The sequence below is a fragment of the Lolium rigidum genome, chromosome 1, assembly GCF_022539505.1.
Source record: "Lolium rigidum isolate FL_2022 chromosome 1, APGP_CSIRO_Lrig_0.1, whole genome shotgun sequence".
In the NCBI taxonomy this organism is placed as follows: domain Eukaryota; kingdom Viridiplantae; phylum Streptophyta; class Magnoliopsida; order Poales; family Poaceae; genus Lolium; species Lolium rigidum.
In genome coordinates this window covers 22114432-22127125 of record NC_061508.1, presented here as the reverse complement: position 1 = coordinate 22127125, position 12694 = coordinate 22114432, and the positions used below count along the sequence as shown (strand labels likewise).

Below are 12694 nucleotides of genomic sequence, written 5' to 3'. Positions count from 1 at the left end.
GCAGGGAGGGACTTGGAGCAATGTTGGCCGAGAAAAAGTGCATGGCCACCCAACTCAGTGGCCCTTCTCCATCGAGCAGGGTTTGTTCTCAAGTCTGCCTCGAAGACTTCAAGTACAACAGTACGTTTTTTATGTTCAAAGAAAGGTTCACTTGTCGAACAGGCCATAGTGCGAAACCATCGTGACACCATCAACAGTCTTCCCGCACATTCAACTAGATTCATCCTTACATTATACACCACCTCACTTGACAAGGATTGAGGGGTTCCACCTAAATCGCCAAGAGAGTCAATTATACACTCCATGGCTGAAATACCAATGTCCTTGTCTGATTCAAAGATGAAAAGTTGGCCAAACCCGTTCAACACGTACAGCTTTCCATCAAAGAATGCAACATCCCCAAGGTGCCGTATTGGATGCCTCTCATCCTTGAATATGTCGATGACACCAGGTGGTTGGCTAATACAAAGTGTACCGTACCTACCATTATCCTTGATCATAGCAGCAACAAGCGGACAGGGTGATGAGTCCAGGGGCGAGGGCACCACCAACTTATAGGAAATTGGATTAAACCCAAAGTTAGGATCATGCATAGCAGGCTTCCATACATTGGCTAGCTTAGGAAGCTCCAAGCTGGTCTTGGAGAAAGGATTCATCAATGAGCATGCATCATCATTATGCATGAGGAATAGCCAGTTGTCGATGGAGCCTTGGCAAGACGCGCCTTCTGGTACAGATAAGCGGTGAATTTGACTGCTTGAAATGCTGAGGAAGGTACCATCAGGGAGGGAGAGCCAAGGGAATGGGCGGGGAATAGACTGAAACAGACTATTAGAGCGCCACGGGTGACAAACTGCCCTTAGACGGACACGGTCAGCCAAGGAAGGGAGGCGGCTAAGGACAAGCCCCAAGAGTTCCGGCTGAAGATCTGACCAAGGTCGAGACTCTGCAGTCTCCATCATGCAAGTCTGTAAGACAAGACATGGGATTTCATAGTTAAACAGAGTTAAAACGATGAAACTAGCAATACATATGATTTTTGTACTATTCTAAGGCTAAAGGCCATCAGCTCAATTTTGTAGAAAACTGATGGAAGTTCAGAGTATAATCAAAATATGAAGATGTAGTGGAAACCATCAATCCAGGCATCCAGCACACTCGGCAACAACAGCTGCAGTAAGTAGTAACTGCAAGGTTGCAACTAAGCTTGGACAGTACACTGAGCATGTCTTTTGAGATACTGAGGCGCATAACTAAAATAGACAAGAACATCCTTTCATTGCCATCCTCTAACTAGAAGACGCAAACAGAAGAGCTGCCAAAGATAATCGTGCTCTTAAATTCTCATGTGCAATGGCCCAACATTAATGATCTTTTATTTAGATGAAAAGGACCAAGGGCATTCGGTTAAGTAAAGTGTGTATAGAAAGAAGTGGCATCATATTCAAGTACATGCCAAAATAATGGATGCACATCAGAACAAAGTATATTACTGGATATTGATTGTTTCTTACACCAGGTAATAATTAAGTCCATTGCCAAGCTTAAATCAGAGTACTAGTAGGTATGCTAAAATAGTGATAGGTGTGCACCAGAACCAAGGATATATATTCCTAATTTGCAGGCCCGTCGATGGGCCAGTGCAAACTGGGCGATCGAACTGGGCCCCCGAAATCTGGGGGCCCCTATTTCTGCAGTATATAGGTTATATCATATACGTTCAGAAGCAGCCCATCTGGATTTCCCTGTCGATCCGAGTGTGGAAGCGGCCCATCTGCCGTCTGCGTTTCCTGTCGATCCAAGCGAGGCAGGCACGAGCACGATCCGAGCGACGCAGGAGACCAGGACTAGCACGTTTCTACTTCTACTCGTACCGATCCGGGATGGATTCCGTTCGAGCCGGCTGGTCCTTTTCTCCTAAATAATCTCCGATCGAAGTCAGATCGATCCCATCTGATTCCTGCCGCCAGCGCTTGTTCGTCGAGCAGCAACTGCCCAACTCCGTCGCTCAGCCGCAGCCGTCCTAATCTCCGTTCAGGCTTCAGGCTGCTCACGGTCAGACTTTGAAACAAACTGAAAACAGATCAAGGTTTCAGACTTTCAGGTACGTACTGCTACTGGCCTACTGTGTAGTAGTACAGTACATTCTTCTATTAACTTATGTTGATAACTGTGAAGTTAAATCCATCTAGTATTCGAAAATTGAAATTATTTATATTACTTTTTTCGTTTCTTTACAGGAAAAAAAATCATGGGGAAAGATTCTGGTGCTGCAAAGCGTAATAAGAAAAGAAGGCTAGAAGCAATGGCTCTGTCTCAAAGGGGTGCTCTTGATAGATTTATTGTGAGGGAATCTCAAGTTAATTCTGAAAATCAAGCTTCAGATGATAATATTGATGATGATACTGTAGAGGTTGATGCTCCCTTTGCAGACGCTAATATTGTTGATGATGCTGTTATTGGCGATCAAAGTGTTCATCCAAATATTGACGATGATCCTAATATTGGCAATGAAGGTAACGATACTAATGTTGCCGATGATATCAATAATTCTTATCATCCTGACATATTTGATCCAAGAACTTGGGATGGACTTGATAAAAAAATGATTGATATTTTGGTGCAAAAGGGTCCTAAAAGAGACTTGTCTATTGAGCATGGTCCTAAAGACAATGTGTCCAGAAGGTTTTCTGCAGTATCATACAATAGAGTTCTCTCAAATGGAGAAAAATGTGATAGAGAATGGCTTGTATATAGCAAAGAGCTTGACAAAGTATTTTGTTTCTGTTGCAAATTATTAAAGAAGGGGCATGTGAGAGGCCACTTAGCAAATGATGGTTTCAATGATTGGACTCATCTTAGCGAGAGACTTAGAGAGCATGAAACTAGTAGAGAACATGTGACAAATATGACTTCATGGTATGACTTGCGTCTCAGGTTTGATAAGAACCAAACAATTGATAAGGTTGCTCAGAGAGAACTTGAAAAGGAAAAGGAGCATTGGAGAAAAGTTTTGTTCAGAATTCTTTTGATTGTGAAATTTCTTGCAGAGCATAACCTAGCATTTCGTGGCAGTAATAGTAAGGTGTACCAAGACAACAATGGCAATTTCTTAGGACTGGTTGAAATGTTGGCTGAATTTGACCCAGTTATCAAAGAGCATATTGACCGAATCACCAATGATAAAATTCGTGATCATTATCTTGGCCCGTCCATCCAGAACGAGTTAATAATTTTGCTAGCTGATGCAATCAGGTCTGTGATCATTGGAAAGATAAAAGAAGCAAAGTACTTCTCTGTTATACTTGATTGTACTCCAGATGCAAGCCATCAAGAACAAATGTCTTTGATAATAAGGTATGTTGATACATCTTCAGGTTCTGCTTGCATTCAAGAATCCTTCTTAGGTTTTTTGGATGTGAATGATACCACTGGGCAGGGATTGTTCGATGTTCTACAAGAAGCATTGAAGAGTCTTGACCTTGATGTAGGCAATGTGAGAGGGCAGGGATATGATAATGGGTCGAATATGAAAGGAAAACATCAAGGGGTGCAAAAGAAACTTCTGAATATAAATCCAAGAGCCTTTTATTCAGCTTGTGGTTGCCATAGTCTAAATTTGACTCTATGTGATATGGCTAATTCTTGTCGTAAAGCAACCGATTTTTTTGGAGTGATACAGCGCATCTATACAACATTTGCTAATTCCACTAAGAGGTGGCAAATTCTTAAAGATAATATATCTGGACTAACTCTTAAGTCATTGTCATCTACTCGTTGGGAGAGTCGCGTTGATAGTGTCAAGGCAGTAAGGTTTCAAATTTCAGATGTAAGAGAGGCTTTGTTACAAGTAGCTGAAAGTGATAAGGATCATTTGACAAGCAGTCAAGCTCAATCATTGGCAGAACATGAACTTGGTGACTTTGAATTTGTATCGTCATTAGTCATCTGGTTTGAAATATTATCTAATATTAATATGGTGAGCAAGGAGCTACAATCAAAGGATATGCTTATTGATGTTGCAATTGAGTCTGTACAGGGGCTGATTACCTTTTTCTCTAAGTATAGAGAAACTGGATTTTCAAAAGCACTACAAGCTGCAAAACAAATTGCAATGGAGATGGATATTCCTCCCGAGTTTCGCACCAAGCGTAAAATCAAAAGAAAACGACAATTTGATGATAGTGCAGATGATACATCTGCTGATATACAATCTGCAGAGGAGTTATTCAGGGTCAACTATTTCATACCTATTGTTGATCAAGCTATAGCTTCACTTAAGAGGAGATTTGAACAGTATCAGGGGTATGAAAAAACATTTGGTTTCTTATTTACCTCAGATAGGCTGAAATCCATGGATAATGATAGTTTGATGGCTGCTTGCATTAATCTTGAGAATGCACTTAAGATTCCAGAACGTATAGATGCTGATGGGAATAAGATTCCAGAACATAAAGATATTGATGGGACAGAATTGGCTATGGAGTTGGTGTACTTTCAGGATTTACTTGCGAAATCTATGGGTCCTATTGATATTTTGAGCTATTTGACGAAGCGCCCCTATTTACCTGTTGCTAATATTGCATACAGAATTTTATTAACCATTCCGGTTACAGTTGCATCGGCGGAAAGGAGCTTTTCCAAACTCAAGTTGCTGAAATCTTACTTGCGTACAACTATGACGCAAGAAAGGCTCAATGGATTAGCAACAATAGCTCTTGAAAATGATATCCTGGAGATGATTAATTATGAAGATGTGATTGAAGATTTTATTTCAAGAAATACTAGACGGATGATGCTATTTGGTAGAACATGAGGTCAGTTTAATACTTTAGTACTTTAGTGGTATCCTTTATTAGAATTAATGTTTGGTATTTTTCATACTGTACGAAATAACGCATATTGCATTTATATAAATTGAGAGAGAAAGTTTTGTTCCCACGCAAAGAAAAAGAGAAAGTTTCATTATTATGTTTATTATGTGAAATTTAGGGCCCTATTTTGCGTTTCGCACGGGGGCCCTGAATTTTTGGAGACGGCCCTGCTAATTTGCAAAAAAAGGTATATATATATATATTCCTACAATTTTGTAACAAGAGCAGATCTACCAAATATTTCTACCCATTTGCATGACCAAGCAAAGATGATAGATATATACTGACATAAACAATTTTTTGGTCAAGCATAGAATCGATCAGCCATCCAGTTAAACCCTAACTAGAAATCACAAGCAGATCGAGGAACTAGGGTTTACAGCTTACTCTAGAGTTCCTCCTAGTGGCCTCGTCGGAGAGAAGGGAGGAGGGCACGGAACCCAGTCGGTCGCCAGCAGCGGAAGAGGATGGTCTCCGTCCGCTTTGGAAGATCCGGCAAGGGTCAAATCGGCGAGAACCTAGGGTGTGGAACCAGATCGTCGGTGGGGAAGGAATAGGGGAAGAGGGATGCGATAGAGAGCTGCGGGGTTGGTAGGAATATAATGGGAGAGGACGGAGCAGAGCAGAGCAGCCCACAAGTGGAGCGACCGAGCGAGGCCTGGCTGAGATTTATGTAGCTCTGTCGGATGGGCCGGATTCCTGCACCACAAGACAGCCGGCCCTGCCCACGGGCCATAGTCTATCGTTTGGCATCCTCTGTTGCAATAACCTGAACACAAATATAGATTCTTTGGACGTTTGGATAAAGTGCTCCATCTCTATTCAGCCACAACACATGTTTTGGTTGCTATTTTAAATACTCTGGTAAAACCTTCTTCTCACCATATTCAAATATGGTGACCTTACGTTCACATAACGGCACACAGAAGAGCTGAAACACGATCATAATCACAACACACAGTTAACGAACAGAATAGAGTACTTAGTACCTAATACCTCTCGAACGTATCTATAATTTTTTAGGCTCCATGCTTGTTTTACACCAATTCATATATATTTTGTTCATACTTCGTTGCAGTTTATATGATTTCCGACACTAACCTATTAACAAGATGCCATAGTGTCAGCCCTGTTTTCTGATGTTTTTATATTTCAGAAAAGTTGCTGTTATCACCAGAATTTGACCGAGTCAGAGGTGGGCCGCGATCAAGATGGGCTTGAAGAATATACATGGAAGGAATACATGAATCGGCCTTATATACAAAGTTTGGGCTAGTTCGCCCGTGTATCTGTAATTTAGTAGGATACGTGTCGGTTAGTTAGAGTTTGGCTCGTGCACGGTTGGGATTATTCCCACGTTAGAAAGTCTACGGACTATAAATATGTATCTAGGATTTATGAAATAAACAACAATCACGTTCACCACAAACCAATCTAGGCGCATCGCCAACTCCCTTGTCTCGAGGGTTTCTTCCGGGTAAGCATCATGCTTGCCTAGATCGCATCTTGCGATCTAGGCGATACACGTTATTCGCTGTTCATGCGTTGCTCGTATCGAAGCCTTTTGATGGCGAGCAACGTAGTTATCTTAGACGTGTTAGGGTTAGCATTGTTCATCGTATCATATGCTATCGTCGTGCAACCCTGAGACGTCTAGCCGCCCTTACGCCTATCTTAGGTGTAAGGGCGGCACCCCGCTTGATCATTATTTAGTAGATCCGATCCGTTATGATTGCTCCTTGTTCTTCGAGGATTAGTTTAATATCTGCATAGTTAGGCCTTACAAACGGGTTGAAGGATCCAGTGGCGCGTAGGGTGTAGTTTGCTAGCCCTAGACAGGATGTTCCGGGGATCAACCTCGTGTTGGTTTTTAGGCCTTGTCTAGGGTCGATTTACGATCACCGTGCGTGGCCGCCAGGCTCAATCACGAGTAGGATGTTCCGATTATGTGGTGAAAACCCTAAATCGTAGTAGGTCGTTTTAGCTTTATTCTGATCAAGCAGGACCACCATATATTCGTACACCTCGTACGGATCATGGGTGGATCGGCTCTTTGAGCCGATTCACAGGACATCCTGAGAGCCGATCGAGGCTCGTATTTAATGTTTACGTGTATGCCATGCAGGAAACTAAGCGAGGCACATCCATCACCTTCCCGACCGGGTATAGGTCGGGTGGCACGCCCTTGCACCGGCGATCGGACGTGCGTGCCGAGTCTTTGCGGGCCGTCGCTCGGAGGGACCGGGGCCAGCCCGCGATCCCGGGAGCCTCCCGGCTCTACTTGTGTTGCCCGTCGCTGCTCGCCGGTGGGTTTCGACCGCAACACATTTCGGCACGCCGGTGGGACCGTCTTCGACATCAACCGCATCGCCATCTACATCTGAGATGGCGGAAGGCACTCCAGTCACGTATGAGGAGTTGACCGAGGAGCTCAAGAAGAAGTATGACGAGGTCAAAGCGATCCTTGAAGCCGACCTCATCGGCTCTTTTCACAGAACCCGCTCACATGGCGTCAGGTGGAAAGGGTTCTCACCTGAAGGCGCGCTCGATGGAGTGGACCCTGTCCGCCCCGTCGAAGAACGCACCGAGGTCCCCGCGTCGGAGGTTAACTTCATGGTAGCTCATTCGCTACACCGCCATTCCGAGAGCCCGGTGAACACTTTGGAGCGTGTCGCTCTTCGGGTGATCCAGAAATCATGAGGCATCAATACTCTCCATCGGGACCGGCTCTCGGGACTTACCAAGGAGAGATGCCACTCCGGTCCCGTCCACCGCCGCCATTCGCGTTGGCGGCACAGAAGTGCCGAATTCACCGGCATACGTCGTCTACAAGATCGGTGGTGACCCTAGTGACTACCAGTTCTTGCATGAGGCGCCTAAGGAGATCCCTCACGGATACACGTGCACATACTGGGCACTCACAAACCAGACTGCAACAGCAGGGACTTCTGGAACAACAGGAGGAACTTCGGGAACAGATCTTGAGAAGCAGACGTGGCTAGCTAAGTATGCCACTCCGACAAACCTCCGCAGCTCGGCTCCTGCAGCTTGGCTCGGAGCTGGAAAAGCAAGCATGGGCTGGCTAAGTATGCCACTCCGGCGAATCTTCGGAGTTCGACTCCCGCAGCCAAGCACCGCGGATCAGATCGGCACCATCCTCGAGAGACCGGTTCGGCATGGCGCCGAAAAGGAGGACAATCGGCTATTCCAAGCCGTACCCCAACGAGTACGAGTTGATCCCGCTACCACCCAAATATCGGCTCCCTGATTTCGCAAGTTTAATGGATCGGATGGTTCCAGCTCCATCGAGCATGTGAGCCGATATTTGGCACAGCCGGGCACGATCTCGCCAGCGAGATGAGCCGCGTGTGAGGTTCTTCGCACGATCCCTCACAGGATCGGCTTTCGGTGGTACACGTCGTCGCCACCGAGACTCAATCCGGACTTGGAAGCGGTTGGAAGAGCGGCTCCACATGCGGTATCACTCGCAGGCTTCCGAGGCCGGCATTGCCGATCTAGCACAAGTACGTCGAAGCGTGGAGAAACCGTGGCGGAATACATCCAGGCGCTTGTAACCGGTTAGGAACCGATGTTATTCGGCTCGAGTGACCGAAAAAGAAGCAGTCGAGTTGGCGGTGGTGGGCCTTGCATCACCAATCAAGGATATGGCCTCCCAAGCAGACTACCACCGCACTGGCGCACATGGTTCAGAAACTGTCGTTATATGAACAGCGCCACCCAGACTTGTACCAGGACAAATTCAAGCGTGCGGTAGTCCTGGTTGAGGCAGATGAAGACGAAGGCTCTGCGGGAGATCAAGAGGTAGTGATACGTCTCCGACGTATCGATAATTTCTTATGTTCCATGCCACATTATTGATGTTATCTACATGTTTTATGCACACTTTATGTCATATTCGTGCATTTTCTGGAACTAACCTATTAACAAGATGCCGAAGTGCCAGTTCTGTTTTACTGCTGTTTTTGGTTTCGAAATCCTAGTAACGAAATATTCTCGGAATCGGACGAAATCAACGCCCGGGTTCCTATTTTACCCGGAAGCATCCAGAACACACGAGAACCGCCAGAGAAGGGAGGCAGGGCCACCACACCACACCCCGGCGCGGCCTAGGGGGGTGCGCCCCCTAGGGTGTGGGCCCCCTTCGACCTTCTCGCGCCGCCTCTTCGCCTATAAGAAGCCCCTGGATCGGAAAACCCTATACCGATTGACGAAACCCACGAAAACCTTCCGCGAGCCGCCGCCATCGCGAAGCCAAGATCCGGGGGACAGGATCTCTGCTCCGGCACCCCGCCGGAGCGGGAAGTGCCCCGGAAGGCTTCTCCATCGACACCGCTGCCATCTCCACCGCCATCTTCATCACCGCTGCTGCTCCCATGAGGAGGGAGTAGTTCTCCATCGAGGCTCGGGGCTGTACCGGTAGCTATGTGGTTCATATCTCTCCTATGTACTTCAATACAATGATCTCATGAGCTGCCTTACATGATTGAGATTCATCCGAGTTTTGTATCACTACTATCTATGTGCTACTCTAGTGATGTGTTATTAAAGTAGTTCTATTCCTCCTCGCACGTGTGTAAAGGTGACGAGTGTGTGCACCGTGTTAGTACTTGGTTTATGCTATGATCATGATCTCTTGTAGATTATGGAGTTAACTATTGCTATGATAATATTGATGTGATCTATTCCTCCTACATATGCATGAAGGTGACAGGTGTGCATGCTATGCTAGTACTCGGTTTAGTACTGTTGATCTATCTTACACTAAAGGTTACTTAAACATGAGCATTATTGTGGAGCTTGTTAACTCCGGCATTGAGGGTTCGTGTAATCCTACGCAATGTGTTCATCATCCAACAAAAGTGTAGAGTATGCATTTATCTATTCTGTCATGTGATCAATGTTGAGAGTGTCCACTAGTGAAAGTCTAATCCCTAGGCCTTGTTCCTAAATACTGCTGAGTTACTACGCTTGTTTATCGTTTCTACTGTGTTACTACTGCTGCAATACCACCACCATCAACTACGCGCCAAGCACTTTTCTCGGCACCGTTGCTACTGCTCATATATATTCATACCACCTGTATTTCACTATCTCTTCGCCGAACTAGTGCACCTATTAGGTGTGTTGGGGACACAAGAGACTTCTTGCTTTGTGGTTGCGGGGTTGCATGAGAGGGATATCTTTGACCTCTTCCTCCCCGAGTTCGATAAACCTTGGGTATCCACTTAAGGGAAACTTGCTGCTTGTTCTACAAACCTCTCGCTCTTGGAGGCCCAACACTGTCTACAGGAAAGGAGGGGAACGTAGACATCAAGCACTTTTCCGGCGCCGTTGTCGGGGAGGAAAGGTAAAAGGCACTCATACTACGGTCTCGGGTAAAGTATTTTTCTCGGCGCCGTCGTGTGTGTGCTCGAAGCTATTTCCTTTAGATCCTGCAATTGCATCTTGTTGTTTCTTGTTTACACTAGTTGGCATAATGTACAAGAGTGAGCTTCTTGTTCTATTTCCTGATTTAAAACATGGATTGTTTGATGCGAAAATTAAAAAACCTATGAAATCTTCTTTGCATGCTGGTAGTAATATTAGTATGAACGCTTTGAACACCATTGTTGACAATAATATAGAAAGTTCTAAGCTTGGGGAAGCTGGTTTTCATGATATTTTTAGTCCCCCAAGCATTGAGGAGAAAATTTTCTTTGATGATACTTTGCCTCCTATTTATGATGATAATGATAGTGGTCTTTTGATGCCACCTACTATGGAGAGTAAATTTTGTTGTGATTATACTATGCCTCCTACACTTGATGAGAATAATGATGATAGCTACTTTGTTGAATTTGCTCCCACTACAACTAATAAAATTGATTATGCCTATGTGGAGAGTAATAATTTTATGCATGAGACTCATGATAAGAATGCTTTATGTGATAGTTATATTGTTGAGTTTGCTCATGTTGCTACTGAAAGCTATTATGAGAGAGGAAAATATGGTTGTGGAAATTTTCATGTTACTAAAACACCTCTCTATGTGCTGAAATTTTTGAAGCTATACTTGTTTTATCTTCCTATGCTTGTTACTTTGCTCTTCATGAACTTGTTTATTTACAAGATTCTTATGCATAGGAAGCATGTTAGACTTAAATGTGTCTTGAATTTGCCTCTGGATGCTCTCTTTTGCTTCACATACTATCTCTTGCGAGTGCATCATTAAAACTGCTGAGCCCATCTTAATAGCTATAAAGAAAAGAACTTCTTGGGAGATAACCCATGTGTTATTTTGCTACAGTACTTTGTTTTATATTTGTGTCTTGGAAGTTGTTTACTACTGTAGCAACCTCTCCTTATCTTAGTTTTGTGTTTTGTTGTGCCAAGTAAAGCCGTTGATAGAAAAGTAAGTACTAGATTTGGATTACTGCACAGTTCCAGATTTCTTTGCTGTCACGAATCTGGGTCCACCTCCCTGTAGGTAGCTCAGAAAATTAAGCCAATTTACGTGCATGATCCTCAGATATGTACGCAACTTTCATTCAATTTGAGCATTTTCATTTGAGCAAGTCTGGTGCCATTTTAAAATTCGTCAATACGAACTGTTCTGTTTTGACAGATTCTGCCTTTTATTTCGCATTGCCTCTTTTGCTATGTTGGATGAATTTCTTTGATCCACTAATGTCCAGTAGCATTATGCAATGTCCAGAAGTGTTAAGAATGATTGTGTCACCTCCGAATATGTTATTTTTTATTGTGCACTAACCCTCTAATGAGTTGTTTCGAGTTTGGTGTGGAGGAAGTTTTCAAGGGTCAAGAAAGGAGGATGATATACTATGATCAAGAAGAGTGAAAGCTCTAAGCTTGGGGATGCCCCGGTGGTTCATCCCTGCATATTTCAAGAAGACTCAAGCGTCTAAGCTTGGGGATGCCCAAGGCATCCCCTTCTTCATCGACAAATTATCAGGTTCCTTCTCTTGAAACTATATTTTTATTCAGTCACATCTTATGTGCTTTACTTGGAGCGTCTGTATGCTTTTGTTTTTGTTTGTATTTGAATAAATTGGATTACATCATGCTTGTGTGGGAGAGAGACACGCTCCGCTGGTTTGAATGAACACATGTGTTCTTAGCTCATAATATTCATGGCGAAGTTTCTTCTTCGTTAAATTGTTATATGGTTGGAATTGGAAAATGATACATGTAGTAATTGCTATTAATGTCTTGGGTAATGTGATACTTGGCAATTGTTGTGCTCATGTTTAAGCTCTTGCATCATATGCTTTGCACCCATTAATGAAGAAATACATAGAGCATGCTAAAATTTGGTTTGCATATTTGGTTTCTCTAAGGTCTAGATAATTTCTAGTATTGAGTTTGAACAACAAGGAAGACGGTGTAGAGTCTTATAATGTTTACAATATGTCTTTTATGTGAGTTTTGCTGCACCGGTTCATCCTTGTGTTTGTTTCAAACAACCTTGCTAGCCTAAACCTTGTATCGAGAGGGAATACTTCTCATGCATCCAAATCCTTGAGCCAAACAACACTATGCCATTTGTGTCCACCATACCTACCTACTACATGGTATTTCCTGCCATTCCAAAGTAAATTGCTTGAGTGCTACCTTTTAAACAATTCAAAATTTATCACCTCTGATTTGTGTCAATGTTTTATAGCTCATGAGGAAGTATGTGGTGTTTATCTTTCAATCTTGTTGGGCAACTTTCACCAATGGACTAGTGGCTTCATCCGCTTATCCAATAATTTTGCAAAAAGAGCTGGCAATGGGATTCCCGAGTCCCAAATTAATTA

At 43.8% G+C, this 12694-nt stretch overlaps 1 protein-coding gene across 1 annotated transcript; it reads left to right on the top strand.

Annotated features, from left to right (window-relative positions):
- The first annotated feature begins 2251 nt into the window (after positions 1-2251).
- Positions 2252-4816, top strand: LOC124705221 (zinc finger MYM-type protein 1-like). Its single transcript, XM_047237046.1, has 2 exons — positions 2252-2732; positions 2859-4816. The coding sequence occupies exons 1-2, from the start codon at positions 2252-2254 to the stop codon at positions 4814-4816; spliced, it is 2439 nt and encodes an 812-aa protein (XP_047093002.1).
- The last annotated feature ends 7878 nt before the right edge of the window (positions 4817-12694 follow it).